We start from the raw sequence: 16,404 nt of genomic DNA, 5'->3' as shown, positions 1-16,404 counted from the left end.
ATTATAGCTAGCCCGGATATAATATCCGATTATATTAAGTATATATAGATTATATTAGAATAGATAATTTCGAGTAAAGACGAATTAATTTTCAGTATTATAATTAATTTTATAAAGGTTATATATTAATAAATATAATAGGGTAATCTACTTACCTAGGTAGTCTACTTGCCTAGGAAGTATATTATAAGCTAATCGATAATCTATAAGGAAATAAAGGGATATTAAGAGGGAATTAGCTATATAGCTTATATTAGCGACTATAAAGATATAGTACCTCGAGGAGGCGATAGTATTAGGGGTATATTTATAGAAGGTGCCTCAGCCTAAGGCTCCTAGCAGACTTAGACTCCGTTAGAGTCCTAGGTCCGAGGCACTTATAATAACTAAGGAAGCAGGGTAGCCGCGAATTAACGACCCCGCGATCGGGAGACACGATAAGATAAGAAGCGGACCCACTAGGCAGAGCACGTAATAGCTCACCTAGATATAATAGTAAGCCATTAGCTCACTAGGGACATAATAGTAAGCCAGGGCCTAGCTCAATCGATAATATACTATAATCTTAATATTATAGATTACTAACGACTAATAAGTAAGCTATCTAATATAAGCTTACTACCTAATAATAAGGATAGGATAGACGGGTATATAAGGACGGATATTCTATACTTATAGATATATTCTTTCTTACGATAGTAATTAATCTAAGTCTTACCTTATATTCATTATAATAAGTACGCAACGCCTTACGATACTATATCGTCTCAGAGTTACAACCTAAGCTTCTACTAATAGTAACCCTAACCCTCTAATAGTATTCCCCCTTCGGAAGCTGCCAGGTCATAACAGCACTCCACTCTATATATAAGGGTATCAGCCTAGATATAGATAGTAAGAGATAGCTAACTATTTATAATATTCTAAACGTACCCCTAAGTAAGGTCTAATAAGGCCCTTAGCTTAATACCTTTATAGGAAGCTACTAGGTCGTAATATTAGGCTAAGGGCCTCGATTAGGGAAAGTAGGTAAATCGGTAAACTATTAGTAAACTATTATATTAATTTTAACTTATCGAGGCTATTAAGTATAGCCTCTACTATTCCTTTTAACTCGGGCTTATTACTAAAGTATTAGCGATAATATATATAGGGGTTAAGTTCCTAACCTCTAACTCCTTATATTAACTTTAAAATATATAAATTTAAGCTCTTAATTAGCTAGGAGATTATATTTTTAGAGTACTAATAATAAGAAAGAGGCCTATTATAAAGTACCTATAGTAACTCTTATAGACCTTATAGCTAGTATGCCTTAGATAGTACTTATAGGGGGGTATTAATAGTATTTACTTAGGGCTTCTAGGCTATTCACCCATCGCTAGGTGGCCTATGCCCTGGCGCCTTATATAGCTTAGTTCTAGGCACCCTCCTGCCTGCAGAATAGCTTCCTAATGCAATACCTTTCTTCTGAGCCCTTGACCCCCAAGACAGCACAGTGTGGATGCCACGGCGGCAGAACAGAGCTGGTTAAGAGACAACAGTTCCTTCGGCATACAGGGGGAAATTTCAACTCAGCCTTCATCGTCTTCTCGCCGCACACCAGAGGCAGTGACGTCGGTCTATCTAAACCACTCCTCTCACAGACTTCGGAGGCCGTGACTCGGTATGCTGGTGTGAGCGATTGCGTGATCCCCCGCCCCCGATTTGCGAATAGCTTCGAGTTTTGTTTCCAGCAGTTGGCGATCGGCATGCTTCGCAATTGAAGACATGTCCGTACCCGCGTTGAACATGGCCTCGTGTCACCTGCTGCAACATCTGACGTCCACCTCACTCATGAAAAGTCCTTTGACTTGCTTGGTCAGCCCGGTGAAGCACATGACGGGTTCAATTTGAGTTAGTACTCAGCAGAACCGGTATCCATGCTATTGCGGATATTTCCGGTTCGCGTGCTTTGCCTCACTGTAGCTCTAACCTTCACGTAGGGGATACGTTTGAGCCAGGCTGGCTTTCACCCATCGGATGCAGGATACGGTCGCCAGTCAGCATCCTCCGCCTCCGAACGACGGAGATGGAGATCGACGTCGACTGCGGGGGAAGCTTGTATGAAGGAGCCCTTCCATATCGCGTCGCAGGCGACCAAGACGTCCAAAGCTCCCCACATCCTCGGGACGAGTGTCATCATCTCATGATTGGACAGCTACACAACCCCAGAGCTTAGAATCCACCTGCAGAGCCGATTTTCCACGTAGAGCGATCGGTTAGCAGCTCCATGCGTCCTTGGTCACCCCAAGCCCTGTCTTATCACCCAGATTTACCGAATATCATCACATGCCTAGGCAGTGAGCTCATAGCTAATGGACCGGTCTTACCGCGGTTTCGCACTGATGACCCCGGCGTCTTCAGCAGAAACCCACCTCTTGGAAGTATCGAGCAAGCAATCCTACGTACGGCCAGAGGATATGCTTACAAGGCTACACTTTACATTATTCAGGTGATCGAATCCCATAGCTAGAATTTTAGCCGCACCCTGGTTGATTCGCAATCAAGATGTCGTGCATCTCTACGCGGACAGCTGGATCAAGCTCCGAGAAACCATGGAAGACACGCATACGGTAAGTCCCAGTGCCCTGAACATTTGACGCGTGCTTCCTGGAACTCAACAGAACACGGCCGAGGGCAAGCTGAGAGACTTCTTCCGAGGTCCTTTCAGGTCCTCTCCGATGGTGAGAACTTATTCACAGAAGAGGCCCACCGAGAAAACCCATATGATATCGAGGAGGCGCGTTGGGTGTGGAACTCACGACAAGATAATTGAGGTTGACTTGGCTTTGTGCTATGGTTGAAAAATTATCGAGTCTCGCTGGCTTGTCCAGCAATGACCTTTTGCCTCAGTACTGTATAATGTGTGAGAGAATATTGGTGAAAGGCGGAGGAGGGTGAGGGCGTGGCGCAATAGCAAGGAAGACGTACCGTCTTCAACACTTCTCACATTGGCAGTTTTGCGTTGCACAATAACTTCAAGGTCCTGTATGTTCTGGGCCAATTGCTGTATTTTTGCGTTGTAAAACAACTCAGCTGCGCTGCTCTCCTAGTGTCGAGTTAATCAAATGCTTCCAAAGCCGAGTCGAATGCAAATGCTGTTGCAGTGAAGTATACCTTTTCGACGTAAAAGCCGGTTCCTACGTCAACAATTACGCGACCGGGGTCCGAAAGTTCGCCTCGCACATAGAGTGAGTTGGTCAAAGGAACAAGCACAGATCGCTCGCCTGGTCTGCGATGAGTATACTTCGAGTGACATGTGCATGAGCAGGAGGGGGTAGGACAGTGTCTCTAACTCACCTTCAGTCGATCCGGGACGCGTCTTGACGATCCGCTGACATTCCTTGAATTTCCCCTGAACTGCATGCAGCTGGGCGAAAGACTGCGTTAAATGCTCAAGCTCCTCTTCGATCTGCTTCTTCACCTGGCCAAGTTGTTGAACATCCAAAGTGGAGAGATTTACTGCATACTTTGTCAATACAGAACATACTGGAGAAGACTACAGGGTATGGATACCTGTCTCACCACCTTGTGAAGCCATCTTCAGTTTGTCGACGATTATGTATTGCACTGATAACAGCGCCTCGCCTGGTCTGCCTCTTTTCTTCCTGGCACAAACGCTGTCACTGAGTGAGAACGAGAATTTGATGACTCAGGGAGACTACATGCGGGCCACTCGTGTGTGTCATTATTGGTCGATAGCTATCCCTACCTAGGTGGAGGTGCAGTAGCACACTAAAGGGGCTATGCTTCAAAGACGAAAACCGAATTGCTACCTAGCGAGGTTTGGATCAACAATACATGGGATCTACAGCTGCCACAGTAATTCAGAAATTCTCTGCAATATATCCGACGGCTGGACGGTCTCTTTTATGCCCAACCGGCGACACTGCAACTCTATGTTCCCGGTTTTCTTCCAAACTTGCCCCAGCACGACCACAATTGGGTAGCCGGTGAGGTCGGCATCTTTCAGTTTCCATGGGAGCGAGACAGGTCGATCGTCCAGCAGGACGTCGGTGGTATGGCTCAAGCCATGCACGACGTCGTCGTAGATCTGAACCGCCTGCGCTTCCAGGCCGTCGGCAAAGACTATTTCAACCTCGTAAGGCGAAATGGCACGAGGCCATTGTAGGCCAACTGGGTCAGCGAAGTGCTCTGCGACAGCACCAATCAGACGAGACACTCCAATGCCATGGCATCCCATCTGTATGTGGGTTGATGCCCTCGCAGCTGATGTATCCGCACTTTGCGAATCTCCTTGCGAGGTCGTTGGGAGTGCAATACGGGCACCAAGAGGTTCTGAATAGCGAGTACCCAGGTGAAAAGTATGACCGACCTCGAGTGCTTCCTTTGCCTCAAGGGTCCCAGCCTCGCATTTGGGGCAATGTTGAGCATCCATGGCGCTGTCATTTGCGGGCTGCTCGGCGATATCTGAATTCACCGCGAACTCGCAGTTGTTACACTTCATTATCAGATCTTCGCCGATCGGGGAGGTGAAATGGTACTCGTGACTTAAATCTCCGCCCATGTCGCCTGACCCAGCCCTGGCTTTAACAACAGGAAGGCCAAGCGAACCGAAGAACGATGCATATGCACCTTGCACCTGCTCGTATGTCTGTATGGCAGCAGCTGTATCCACGTCAAACGTATATAGGTCTTTCATGGTGAACTCTCGAGTCCGCAGCAAACCATGGCGGGGTCTAAGTTCATCTCGGTATTTACGAGCTGACCTTGAGTCAGTTTCTCCATTCACCAACAGCATCCGGTAAGCTACTTACTCGTTTGATATAGGCGGAGTGGGAGCTCTTTGTATGACTTGACAGACTGAGCCACCAGTGAAGTCACCTCTTCTTCATGCGTAGGAGCAAGCATGTAGTCAGCTCCCCTGCGGTCCTGGAAGTTGAAAAGCTACATACCCAGTCAGACATTCAAGACAAGTCCTGGCCGACATAAACAAGTCACATACCTCTGAACCTAGTTTCTCGTAGCGACCGCTCTGTTGCCACAGCTTCTTGGAAGTGATGGAAGACAAGGCAACCCGGGATGCGCCTAGTAAAGTTAGCTGTATGGTGCTTTGGGAGGCTATCCATTTGCGTTACCCACCCAGGCTTTGCATGTGTTTGTCAATCAGAGACTCTAGTTTGCTTTGGATGCGGTAGCCCATAGGAAGAAGATGAAAGATGCCTGAATGCGACTAAGGTATCGTAGTTTAGCGGTACTCGATGGAGAGACATGAACGGAAGGGGGCAAACTCACCTGGCGAAGAAGTCCGGCTCTGATCAACTTATCATGAGCTCCTACATCATAGTATCAGTATGCGTAGCCACTGTTGTGTTTTTCAGTGAGCGCACTTTCTGTCCCCCCTGCGGTCCGTCCACCTGTAGGAGTCCACATGGCTGTTAGGCGCTGGCGTTGGTCTGCACCAGCATGACAGTGATGATAGGAACGAGTGGAACCCCGAATCAATGCTCTCGAGAAAGTAGACGTTTCCACGTTTGGTCTGAGAGGAAACATCGTGCAAAAGTGTCACGCTTGGCGTGACTTTGTAATGTTTAAACGGAGAAGAAGATGCCACACGAGTTTGTTGAAAGCCAAGGAGAGGATACACCCGCGCGATTGAAGAAAGTTCGAGTGAGCCTTGCCAGCAACAGTTGCTCCCGGTTACCGCACGCCAAGTATTCCTCAAGGCACAAAGAGATCGTCAGGTTCAGCCATGGCTCCGGGTTGGGCCTCAAAATGGTAGCTTTGGTTAGATGAGCGTCTCACAAATACAACGCGCGATATGGAAGGCCCGAGCTTCTGAACACCCTTTATTTACTGGTCGACCCATGTGGCTTTAGTGCATGGATTATACCCCACTACTACATGGTGCCCCGCTAAAAAGTTCTGGTTGTCGAAACTTTTTCCCATCTGCAGGGCGCCCTACACACCCAAGCCATCCTCGTCACCTAGTTGTGATAACGACCGGTCAAGAGCACACTGTGCTTCGTTCACTCTGTCACACATCTCCTGAGTACGTGGAGGTCACGGCGAAAGAACGCCCTTGAAAATGTCCGGCGCAAAGGGGCCCCGGGCGGCTGACCTGAAGCCTCAACCCCAGCAATCGGCTGGCAGGGCACTTTCAGATACAACCTCCCCTAACGATCGCCAACCTCCGAAGAGTGGCAAGGCAAGTAAAAGAAAACACCAGCAAGACGAGAAAGCCTCAAACCCGGGTTCCAAGAGGAAGCGGCCGACCACGCAACAAAGCTCTTCGGCCAAACCTGTTGATGCGGTTGGGCACGGTGGCGCTACCCAGAGAACGGACGCTTCAAGCCTCCAATCAGCGCTTTTGGACGAGATATTGGCATTGGGGGGCAATGAAGAGGATCTCGAACTCATTGGAGACCTGGAATCCGAATCGGAGACAGAAGGCTTAGCTCTCGACAATCGGTTCACGGACGACAGTAAATTGCGTGAGGATTTACGGGCTCTCGCCTCTCAGCTTGGGCTTGAGGGGCTTGACCCAAACGTTGACGAGGAAGAGGCTTCCGAGATCGATGAGACCCGACAAGACTTCAAGCCGGGCGAGCCACAGGATGAAACACAGACAGCTTCGTCGACAACTGTATTCTCACGAGACACGCATGCTTCAGCAACGAAGGACAATGGCCTTAGGAAGCAGTTCGTGAGCTCTGTCCCTCCCTACTATATTGACGCAAGACATTGACCATTCTTCTTCTTGCAGAAATTCGAACCTCGCGCAGATTGGCACGCAGTACAACTAAGCCCTTTGCCCGAACCAATCTCGGATGAAATCGACCCCTACATTGGTGCTGTTGAGAGTCTCAAGGCCCATGCCCGTGTACTCCTCGATGATGACGCCGACGCATACAGCAAAAGCGTTTTGGCATCCTCATCACACAAATTCCTCTCCACCATCATGGCATCTGGAACACTAACGGACAAGGTGTCGGCCCTCACCCTAGCCATTCAGGAATCTCCCCTCCACAACATCAAGGCATTTGATGCGCTGATGAGCCTCGCTTCTAAGCGTAGTCGCGGGCAGGCCATTGGTGCCTTAGGCGCCCTCGTGGATTTGCTCGGCCCCGGCCTCATTCTGCCCTCTAGCCGCCGGCTAAAAACGTTTCACTCCCAGCGAGGATTGTTAGGGGTCCTCCAGAAGCACAACATTCGCCGTTGGACTACGTCACAACAGCTTCCCGGCGCACTGACAGAAGCCCACCTTATTGGATGGGCCTACGAAGACTGGTTGAAGGCTACGTATTTTCAAATCATTCAGTATCTTGAGGTTTGGTGCGGGGACGAAATCGAATACTCACGAACACGGTCCCTGGATTTCGTCTTTGCGCTCCTCAAAGACAAGCCCGAGCAGGAAACGAATCTCTTAAGACTTCTCGTCAACAAGCTTGGTGATAGAGATCGCAAAATCTCATCAAGGGCCTCGTATCTTTTACTGCAACTGCAAAATTCCCACCCAGGAATGAAGCTTGTGGTCATCCGGGCTGTTGAACAGGAAGTACTGCTCCGCCCTGGCCAAAGCTCTCGTGCCAAGTACTACGCTGTCGGTACGCTCAACCAGACAATCCTCAGTACTCGCGACCCCAAGACTGCGGAAGCTCTCTTAAGCTGCTACTTTGAGATATTTGTCACCTTGCTGAAGGGCTCCGTGCTGGGACGAGAAGACGCACCCAAGGATGATTCTACTTCAGGAGTCCGTGGTCGAAGTCAACGTGGCAAACCAAAGACGGCGACACCTCCAACTGAGCGTGACGCGGTTGAGAAGCTTGTGTCGGCCGTCCTAACCGGCATTAACCGTGCTGCCCCTTTCCTACCAGCCAATGATCCAATGTAAGTATTCGTAGCGTATTGTCTAGTTTGCTTGTTCAGTTTTACTGACCGGACTCTGTAGAATGGAGGCACACATTGACACCCTTTTCCGAATCGCCCACTCGGCAAATTTCAACACTAGTATACAAGCCCTTATTCTGATTCAACAGTTGTCATCAACACGCCACGTCGCTCATGATAGGTTCTATCGGACTCTTTATGAGTCCCTTCTCGACCCACGACTTACTACATCATCCAAGCAGGCACTATATCTTAATCTTTTGCTTCGCTCACTGAAAGAAGACGTCGATACTCGTCGCGTCAAGGCATTCGTCAAAAGGATGCTACAGATATTAGGCCTCCACCAGCCCTCATTTGCATGCGGGATATTGTACATCGTACTTCAGCTTCGCCTGCAGTTCCCAGATCTTCGGGCACTACTTGAAGATGCTGAAGAACATGGGGACGCCGAGGTTGCTGCATCCGCCACACCTGGGGACCTATCCAACGTCGTCACCTCGCCCACAGACTATGATGGCCGAAAGAGAGACCCGGAACATAGCAATGCGCAAAATAGTTGCCTCTGGGAAATTGTAAGCTTTCTTTTCTAACCATAATCTTGCATAGGCGCTAACTAGCTTGTACAGGCACCGCTATTGTGGCATTTCCACCCCTCAGTGCCAGTTTTAGCGCTCAGCGTCATTGATAGCGATGAAACCGTACAGAAACCAGACCTGGAGAGCCACAGCCTGATCCGTTTCTTAGACAAGTTTGTCTACCGCAATCCGAAAGCGACGGAGGCAAACCGGGGTGTCTCCATCATGCAACCACTCCAAGGATCATCGGATGCATCCAATATATACCTTGGAAAGAAGCATGGGGCGTCAACCACAACCATTAACCATCCCAACTTCTGGAATAAGAAGATTGAGCAGGTTGCAGCCGATGACGTCTTCTTCCATCATTACTTCGAGCATACCGGCAAGCAGTCGAAGTCGCAGGTACCATCGCGCATCGAACCGTTAGGAGACTCGGACAACGAAGATGAGGATGAAATCTGGAAGGCGCTTACAGCATCGCATCCTGATGGGCCCGTTGATGAGAGCGATGGATCCGATCTTGATCTCGACGGTTTTGACGACGACAGTGATGATGCTCAGGGCGCCAGCGATCTCTTTGCTGACGAATCCCTTAGCGAAGGCGACGACGCAAATGAGGGTGAAAGTGATATCGACACCGACGACGACGACGTAAACGGCGGGGTTGAGATGCTCGGCCCAGTGAACCAGGCTTCTGACGAGGACAGCAACGCTGATGTTGACTCCAGCGACAAGAAGAGGGAGTCTGAGACTAGGTCCGCTCGTCGGAAGAGGCTCAAGAGTCTTCCCATGTTTGCCTCTGTAGATGATTACGCGGACATGTTGGGCGAGGAGGAGGACATGTAAGCTAAACTGTGCATCAATTGCAGGAGCCGGGAAGGCGAGAATGAATAGACTATGTTCGATTTCAATAAGGATATATGTGCATGGCAAGAATAGTCATTCAGGTTGACTTCGACCTTGAGGTGTTCACACGAGAATGCACGTGTCGCAAAATGCATGACATCAATCCGAGACTGGCTACCACTGTGGTATGATAAGTGCTTGTACGTACCAAACAAACAGGTGGCTTGGCGAGTGCAGGGAGCCGAGGCATTGGAAAGTAAGGACCGATAAGATTTCTCGATAAAGCAAGTTGCGGCAGACGGGCCCCCACAAGTACAGGCTAGCATCTTGTTCCCATCCGCGGAGTTGACCTCGCCCTCCGTGTTGTATCCCAAGTTCGAACCCACAACCGATACCATAAAAGCTCCAGGGTATGCAAAGATGCTACGAAGAGCTTTGATTAAGCCCTGGCTTCCGAATGGTTCAGCTGCTAAGTCCATCATATGCGGACCCCAGACACCAGTCCCGGCTGCGCTGGGTGTTCGCTACTATCAGTCGCTCGGGACAGGAGGTAAGTTCGTGATCCAAGTCATATCCCTCGAACCTTCCCCATTGAACAACGCGTTATGATTACGGATATCACTGACCTGTCGAAAAGCCTCAGGTAATATCAATGCACAAGGGCCACCGAAGTCGCGATCCCGACTACGCAAAATCCTGAACATTGGTTTCTTTGGATTCGCATTCGCTAGCCTGGGCTTTTTCGTTGCTGTCAGCCCCGCCCTTCTGAACCTCTCGGCCATAGCGCAGTCTGCAAACAAAAAACCCCAGACGTTTGTACCAGAGAATGAAGAAACAGCTGTTGTGGATGCCACAATCAACAACCACCCGCTCGCGGCTGCTTTACGAAGCAGGCCAGGAATGACAGAATCGCGCCCACATATGAAGTTTCCAGAGGTTTTCCGCAAACAAAACCTCACGGGAGGCACGCTTCTTGGGCCCGGCCGACTGACTGTGCCCCCAATCATGTGGTTGGAAGAAGGTGGCAAGTCCTCGGTGACTATCATGCATCTTGGGACGGATATGTGTGGACATCCAAGAATCGTGCATGGAGGACTGTTGGCGACTCTTCTCGACGAAGGTCTCGCCAGGTGCTGTTTCGATGCTTTACCCAGCAAGGTGGCTGTCACAGCCCGACTCGAGGTCAACTACAGAAAGCCCACACCAGCAGGCACATTCGTGGTACTTCGGGCAGAAACCCAGCGAGTGGAGGGCAGAAAGGCGTGGGTCGCAGGCCGTATCGAGACCTTGGTGGACGAAACCAAGGGCGAAAAGCCAGTCGTTCTTGTCGAGGCAAATGGTCTTTTCATCTCACCAAAGGCAGGCTTCTCCACGGTAGGACGGCGCCCTCTCCCTCGAAGCTTGAACGCTGAGCAACCGACGCTAATGGTCTCCTGCAGCTGCTGTCCAAATTCACGTGATGCTCTAATTGCGTACTACAGCCTTACTCGTACAGGGCGTATTGTATTAGACTTAGAGAGCAAGACGTCATTTAGAAGCTGTGAGACGGCCGGCATCGGCTTTGCTAGCGCGCCCCGCCTACAAAACTCCCCTCTTGCGCCATCGCCCAAAAAAAGCTCTCCCATTGACCTCCACCAATTAGCACAACAGCGTCCCGCCATCGCCCCTCCCACTCTTGACGTGACCGAGGGGAGGGGCTTTGAGACCACCCAGTTAAGGCAGTGAGCTGTTACCTCACCAGCTAGGCAATATGTAAAAGAGGGCTCTCTGAGCAGCGTGACCGTGCAGACATCTTCTTCGCATAGTAGTCAATCGCATTGAAGTCGATCCATATTGTCTGTTTGTTGCTTCCCACACGACTTCCACTACCTTATCAGCCAAGAACTTTACGCAGAGAAACGTCTACAGAATTCAAGAAATCATCATGGCTACGTATGACGCACGACCCTATTCTAGTAGGAGCGGTTACTAAGTCGCGTGCCGTTGTCACATCCTCACTTCGTTGATCCATTTCACTGACAGGCTATACCATCATTCAGGAACATCACCTGGCATGCCTCCCTGTCTCGCCAAGAGCGAAATGAGCTCCGCGGTCAGAAGGGCTTCACCATCTGGTTGACAGGTCTGTCGGCTTCGGGCAAGTCGACAGTCGCGACTGCTCTTGAACAGCACCTTATTCATCTCGGGCTTGCTGCCTACCGTCTGGACGGCGACAATGTGCGCTTTGGCCTGAATAAAGACTTGGGGTTTTCGGAAAAGGACCGCAACGAGAATATTCGTAGGATTGCTGAGGTGAGCTTATCCTGGACTGTGCTCCTAACATGGCCACGTCTGAAGCTAATTCACGACAATACTTGCTCAGGTTGCAAAGCTGTTTGCGGATTCCTCTACCATTGCGATTACCTCCTTTATTTCTCCGTATCGCGCCGATCGCGACACCGCACGCGAGCTGCACGCCCAGGCCAGCCAGGGCGAGGATCATGCCATCCCTTTCATCGAAGTATTTGTTGACGTTCCTCTCGAGGTCGCCGAGCAGCGGGACCCCAAGGGTCTATACAAGAAGGCTCGTGCTGGCGAGATCAAGGAATTCACCGGCATCACCGCACCCTATGAGGAGCCACTGAATCCCGAGATTCGTATCCATACTGATAAGTCCTCTGTCGAGGAATGCGTCAGCGAGATTACGCAGTGGTTGAGCTCCAAAGGTCTAATCGCTACGAAGCAGCCGGAGGTTTGAAGTCTTTGCCAGCTTTGTTCGCCTCAGCCCTCTCATCTCGTTTGATGTTATAATCATCGCAAAGGTTGCCGCACCGCATGGACTAGCAAATTGTTTTGCGCCAAGTACAAACGGATTGAACGGCATAGGAAGTCGACGGACGTCGATAATTGATATATTCATCTTCAATACAATGCCAGGTCACTAGTGTGTAGAACAAGAGAGCAGCCAGCATAAGCCGGTTGATCATTGTTTGATGCGGCCGTCTCAAGGCAGCTCAAACTCGTAGTAGACGTAAGCCGTATACTCGGTGCCGTCGGCACCTCCAACGCCGGCAGCAGCCATCTCAGATGACAGTGCTGCATCGTCTTTGGTCACCCTGCCACGCTTATCTCTTCCGAAGGCGTTGCCACCTAGGTAAGAGTAATTGGAATCAAGCGCAGCCCTGACCTTGGGCGACAACTTTGGCGTGGTCTGAAATCATGCTCGTCAGCATATTGGGCAGCAAATTGGACCGTGAGTGGCAAGTTTCACTTACTTTGACCAGAGCCGAGACGTAGTCCAGTGGGAGACCGTAGCGAAGAACAGCCTCGACAAAAACGCGTAGGGTCAAAACATGCAGCCAGATCATAACGCTCTCGCTCCATCCAGTCCTACCCATACGAAGAGCCTCACCCCAAACCTTCTTCTCCTCGCGCGCGACTCGGTCGAGTTCCCGCTGCTCCTCTTCCTTGCCGCCCTCAACATATTTATACTGACGCGGGGTCCACTTTTGCTCGCGACATTTCTGTAGGAATTCGGTGCTCGTCTTCTTGAAGGTTGTCACGGCAAAAAGAACGAATTCGTCGTCCTGTGCTACTTCCACCGCTGAGCGTGGGACGACCATGGGCGCCAATGTCTCGTAACCCTTCTGGAAGTCCTTTTTAGCGTTAGAAGGCACGACAATCAAGTGTGTTTCCAAGTACTCTGAGTCCTTGACAAGCAAGGCCGGGTCGACAACGGGTGTGAGAGATTTTGTGGAGAGGTTGCCCGTTTGCTTGCGCTGCAAGGTCGTGAAGTTCGTCTTGACCGAGTTATACTGGTTGAACTTTGTCTTGACATCGTTGTCGCTCGTGACAAGTTCCTGTGAGCAAGTTTCAGTACGAACGAATCAAGAATGAATGTCATGTAATCGACCCAGCCGCCCCTACCTTCTGCAGTATATCCACCAGTTCACCCAGAGGCCTATCGGCACGATATCTGACCTTGTTCCAGACAAAGGAGTTGATGTAATGATCTGTGGGTTCTATGAAACAGAAATGTCAAAAACCGTCGGTGTAGGTTGTGGAATAGACATATCCTCTTCGAGGCCAATATATTTGAAGTGCTTACTGTCGTTGACCATCTTCTGCTGGCTGATCTTGTCATCGTCTCCATCCAAGATCGTACGCAGGGAGTCGGCTACTTTGGCTACCACAGTCTCACAAGCTGCCTCCAACTTAGTCAAGTCGTCTGCTTGCTGCACTAAAGCATCAAGAGTCCCGATCTTGAAGTCGGGTATGGCAAAAGCCTGCGTTGAACCGTTGTCGGGAGAAATTTTTGCTGACAGCTCTGATAAAGCGCCATTTTTGCTGCTTGAGTCAAATATACCCTGAGGGAGAGACACCAGGAGGTATTTGGTTGGCATCTTTGCTGTCGTTCTCGTTGCCACGCGATTTGTTCAACAATTGGCCATGCGCAATGCGTGATTGCGACGCAACCCAGTTGAAGGGCAACTTGGCAATAGATAAGTTAGGCTCCGGCGAACCACTGATGGTTGAAAGCAATGAAAGCTGTGTCTTTTTCGCGAAATGTCTTATGGAAAACTCGAATCGATGCTATATTAAGTGACGGATTAGCAGTCTGTATTTCGTCGACACGATGCATCTTTGTTGGTTGTACTCAGCTACAAAGGGGAGTAACTGACAGAATGGGACTGTTCAAGCTTAGAATAGTTGTTCGGCTGATTCCGCAGAAGCCCTTAGTGCAGGGAAATACGGGATCTGGTTATTCGAATATAATGGCATGCCAGGTGCAAGGCTCGTGGAAACGAAGTGTCGTTGTTGACTACGGAGTAAGGTAGCTCCAGTCTGGAAGACGCAAACGCCAGTGCGGGCGGTACCACAAGAAACTGACTGGCTGCGGGATGAACGACGGAGCTCAGAGGGACTCGGGTGGAGCCTGATTGCTTCATAGACCAACCCACCCCACCCCACCCCACCCGACACCAACTTGAAGAAGCCTGCATTACCTAAGACCTGGAGTACACCCGTGTAGGTACCTATTTCTGATTATTTCCGCCCACATGACCAGCAGTACTTCGAAACTCTTAGTACGTAGCTAGTAAGCCGCCTCGCTTGTTCATGGGATCTCGCAATATCATGCCTATCCACCAAACACAACGCGAACAAGTCAACTGGATATTGTCGACGACCAACGATCTCACTAACATTAACATTGGCTTCGTATCGTATTGTGGCCCAACAATGATGCCCCAGTCTCTGCCGACTTGAAAAGTCGCTGTTCTGTCTGCGTAAGCAACGAGCTGGCTCTGAGCATCACCACGACCGTAAGACAACTCGCCCGTGGATGATGCGCCCTGCCCATCAAGCGGCCGCTCATCCGTTTGCTGTGAACGAGGATTGTCGTATCATCCACCGACCGAGCGCACTGTTTGATACGGTTGCACACTCCCCGAAGGACGGTTGAGTGCTAGGCATAGTACAATCGCCTGATTGACCAGACCTTCATTGATAGCCTGAGCAATGGCTTCGCAACCTGGTATGCGCTCAGCTCTGGTTAATGACATGACGACCGGATATTGTGCTCATAGTTATCTTATCCGTCATCTTTTAGATCTTGTCACGTTGCACTGCGCGCAACCGCAGCAACCCATCTCGACCGATGTAGGCCTTGCCTCAGCCAGATCGACCCAAACACTGACTCCGGAAACTGGTTCTCCCGTACAGCAGCTTAGCCGGCATCATGGTAGCCGCGTCCGAAGTGCGATTCCGAGCAAGCTCAAAGGCAAAACTGACGCGAAGAAAGGCAACTTTGGCGTCATGGTCATTGATTTCGATACACAAACGGCGGCAGCTGAGCGTAGCGCTGCGGCTAAACGCACGAGTGAAAGTACTGCCTTGCGTGCAAAGATCGCCTTTCAGCATGGCTACGTCCCATTATCCCAGAGGAAACTCCAACAAGATTGCCCTTCTCTCGCCGGGCCGCCTGCTGGTCCAACGGCGCCGCCTGTCCCTGGCGGCGGGTATGCAGCCGTCCCTGCCACCGCGCTCCGTGATCCTGGTAGAACTCAACTGACGCCAACCGAAATCAAAACGGAGCAAGCTCGTCTTTTGACACTCCTTCGAAGCCTACATCCTATCATGGTTGTAGATCAAATTTGTAAGGCTCTGGCTTTCTTTGGAGGCATACCTGGCGCACCGTGCCCACCCTCAGACCTTGGGTTCCCACAGAGCCATGTGGCCAATGGTCCGGGATCGCTGTTTGTGGGATGGCTTTCCGAAATCTTTCCCCCTTTGGAATCTATCCCATATGCTACGCAGAGGCGCCCGAAGGGGCGGCCAAAAGGAAGCAAGACGACGAGGTTCCGGAGAGATAAGGGACCCGGCAAGTCAATTAAGGCATTAGGGTCACGCCGAACGAAGCAGTATCCTTTCTCGTCGGCCGGAAACCCCGATGATATTTGGGTGGATGTCGATGAAACTGCGGGAGCTGGCGAAGACGTCGCCGAAAATGAGTCCGTTGTCATGCCATCAGACCCCCAACCACAAGTTCTTGCTCCCAGTCTGCACACATCAACTCGAGGTGCGGCAAATCTGCCGACACCAAGGCGCAGGGGTCGGCCCAAGGGATCCAAAAACCGCCCGAAGGTATCGGCTATCTCCAATTCAGCGACCTTTGTGAGCCAAGAGACCACCAACCTGGCTGCTTCTGCTCCCCTTGAAGATCATCGCGTCGAGCATCAAAAATTAGTATCAACCATCAAAAGGCCCGGCCCTGGTCGACCTAAAGGCTCCAAGAATAGACCAAAGCACACCGATAGTAGCAATGTGCAGTCAGCGACCAAGAGTAACGAACTTGACAGCGCGCATCAGTCGGAGTCCTCCGTAGGTCTCGTTTTTCTACACGATGATCGACAGCGTCCTACAGAGGCCCTTGTGCGGGACGATTCATTCGCAGCAAATGCGTTCCAACCACCGAGCCTCGTAGGCCACGACGCACCCACACAGACCCGCCCGAAGCCTCTAAAGAGAGGGAGAACAGGATCATCTCAGGATGTTGGAAACCTCGCCGAGTTCGGTGACAACCTCACTATCGCCGAGCAATCAATGT

At 50.5% G+C, this 16,404-nt stretch overlaps 6 protein-coding genes across 6 annotated transcripts; 4 read left to right on the top strand and 2 right to left on the bottom strand.

Moving 5' to 3' along the window:
* Positions 1-2,836: 2,836 nt before the first annotated feature.
* Positions 2,837-5,436, bottom strand: D7B24_009390 (uncharacterized protein; the record flags this gene model as incomplete). The annotated part of the gene is made up of 10 exons (XM_028643465.1): positions 2,837-3,091; positions 3,160-3,269; positions 3,343-3,504; positions 3,559-3,650; positions 3,939-4,767; positions 4,821-4,950; positions 5,009-5,091; positions 5,146-5,236; positions 5,299-5,339; positions 5,394-5,436. The coding sequence occupies 10 exons, from the start codon at positions 5,434-5,436 to the stop codon at positions 2,837-2,839; spliced, it is 1,836 nt and encodes a 611-aa protein (XP_028493010.1).
* Positions 5,437-6,091: 655 nt separating this feature from the next.
* On the top strand, positions 6,092-9,317 carry D7B24_009389 (uncharacterized protein; the record flags this gene model as incomplete). Its single annotated transcript, XM_028643464.1, has 4 exons — positions 6,092-6,709; positions 6,770-7,893; positions 7,955-8,465; positions 8,520-9,317. 4 exons carry the CDS (start codon positions 6,092-6,094, stop codon positions 9,315-9,317), a joined length of 3,051 nt encoding a protein of 1,016 aa, XP_028493009.1.
* A 420-nt stretch (positions 9,318-9,737) lies between these two features.
* D7B24_009388 (uncharacterized protein) lies at positions 9,738-10,777 on the top strand (the record flags this gene model as incomplete). The annotated part of the gene is made up of 3 exons (XM_028643463.1): positions 9,738-9,867; positions 9,961-10,691; positions 10,757-10,777. 3 exons carry the CDS (start codon positions 9,738-9,740, stop codon positions 10,775-10,777), a joined length of 882 nt encoding a protein of 293 aa, XP_028493008.1.
* Positions 10,778-11,241: 464 nt separating this feature from the next.
* On the top strand, positions 11,242-12,054 carry MET14 (Adenylyl-sulfate kinase; the record flags this gene model as incomplete). Its single annotated transcript, XM_028643462.1, has 3 exons — positions 11,242-11,249; positions 11,357-11,609; positions 11,680-12,054. 3 exons carry the CDS (start codon positions 11,242-11,244, stop codon positions 12,052-12,054), a joined length of 636 nt encoding a protein of 211 aa, XP_028493007.1.
* Positions 12,055-12,300: 246 nt separating this feature from the next.
* D7B24_009386 (uncharacterized protein) lies at positions 12,301-13,699 on the bottom strand (the record flags this gene model as incomplete). Its single annotated transcript, XM_028643461.1, has 4 exons — positions 12,301-12,507; positions 12,572-13,156; positions 13,224-13,318; positions 13,405-13,699. 4 exons carry the CDS (start codon positions 13,697-13,699, stop codon positions 12,301-12,303), a joined length of 1,182 nt encoding a protein of 393 aa, XP_028493006.1.
* A 657-nt stretch (positions 13,700-14,356) lies between these two features.
* D7B24_009385 (uncharacterized protein) lies at positions 14,357-15,408 on the top strand (the record flags this gene model as incomplete). The annotated part of the gene is made up of 4 exons (XM_028643460.1): positions 14,357-14,383; positions 14,795-14,832; positions 14,885-15,316; positions 15,393-15,408. 4 exons carry the CDS (start codon positions 14,357-14,359, stop codon positions 15,406-15,408), a joined length of 513 nt encoding a protein of 170 aa, XP_028493005.1.
* Positions 15,409-16,404: the final 996 nt, after the last annotated feature.

Source organism: Verticillium nonalfalfae (genome assembly GCF_003724135.2).
Source record: "Verticillium nonalfalfae strain VnAa140/NRRL 66861 chromosome Unknown scaffold_92, whole genome shotgun sequence".
NCBI classification, from domain to species: domain Eukaryota; kingdom Fungi; phylum Ascomycota; class Sordariomycetes; order Glomerellales; family Plectosphaerellaceae; genus Verticillium; species Verticillium nonalfalfae.
The sequence above is the reverse complement of the archived record's forward strand: the minus strand, read 5'-3'. Positions and strand labels throughout refer to the sequence as shown.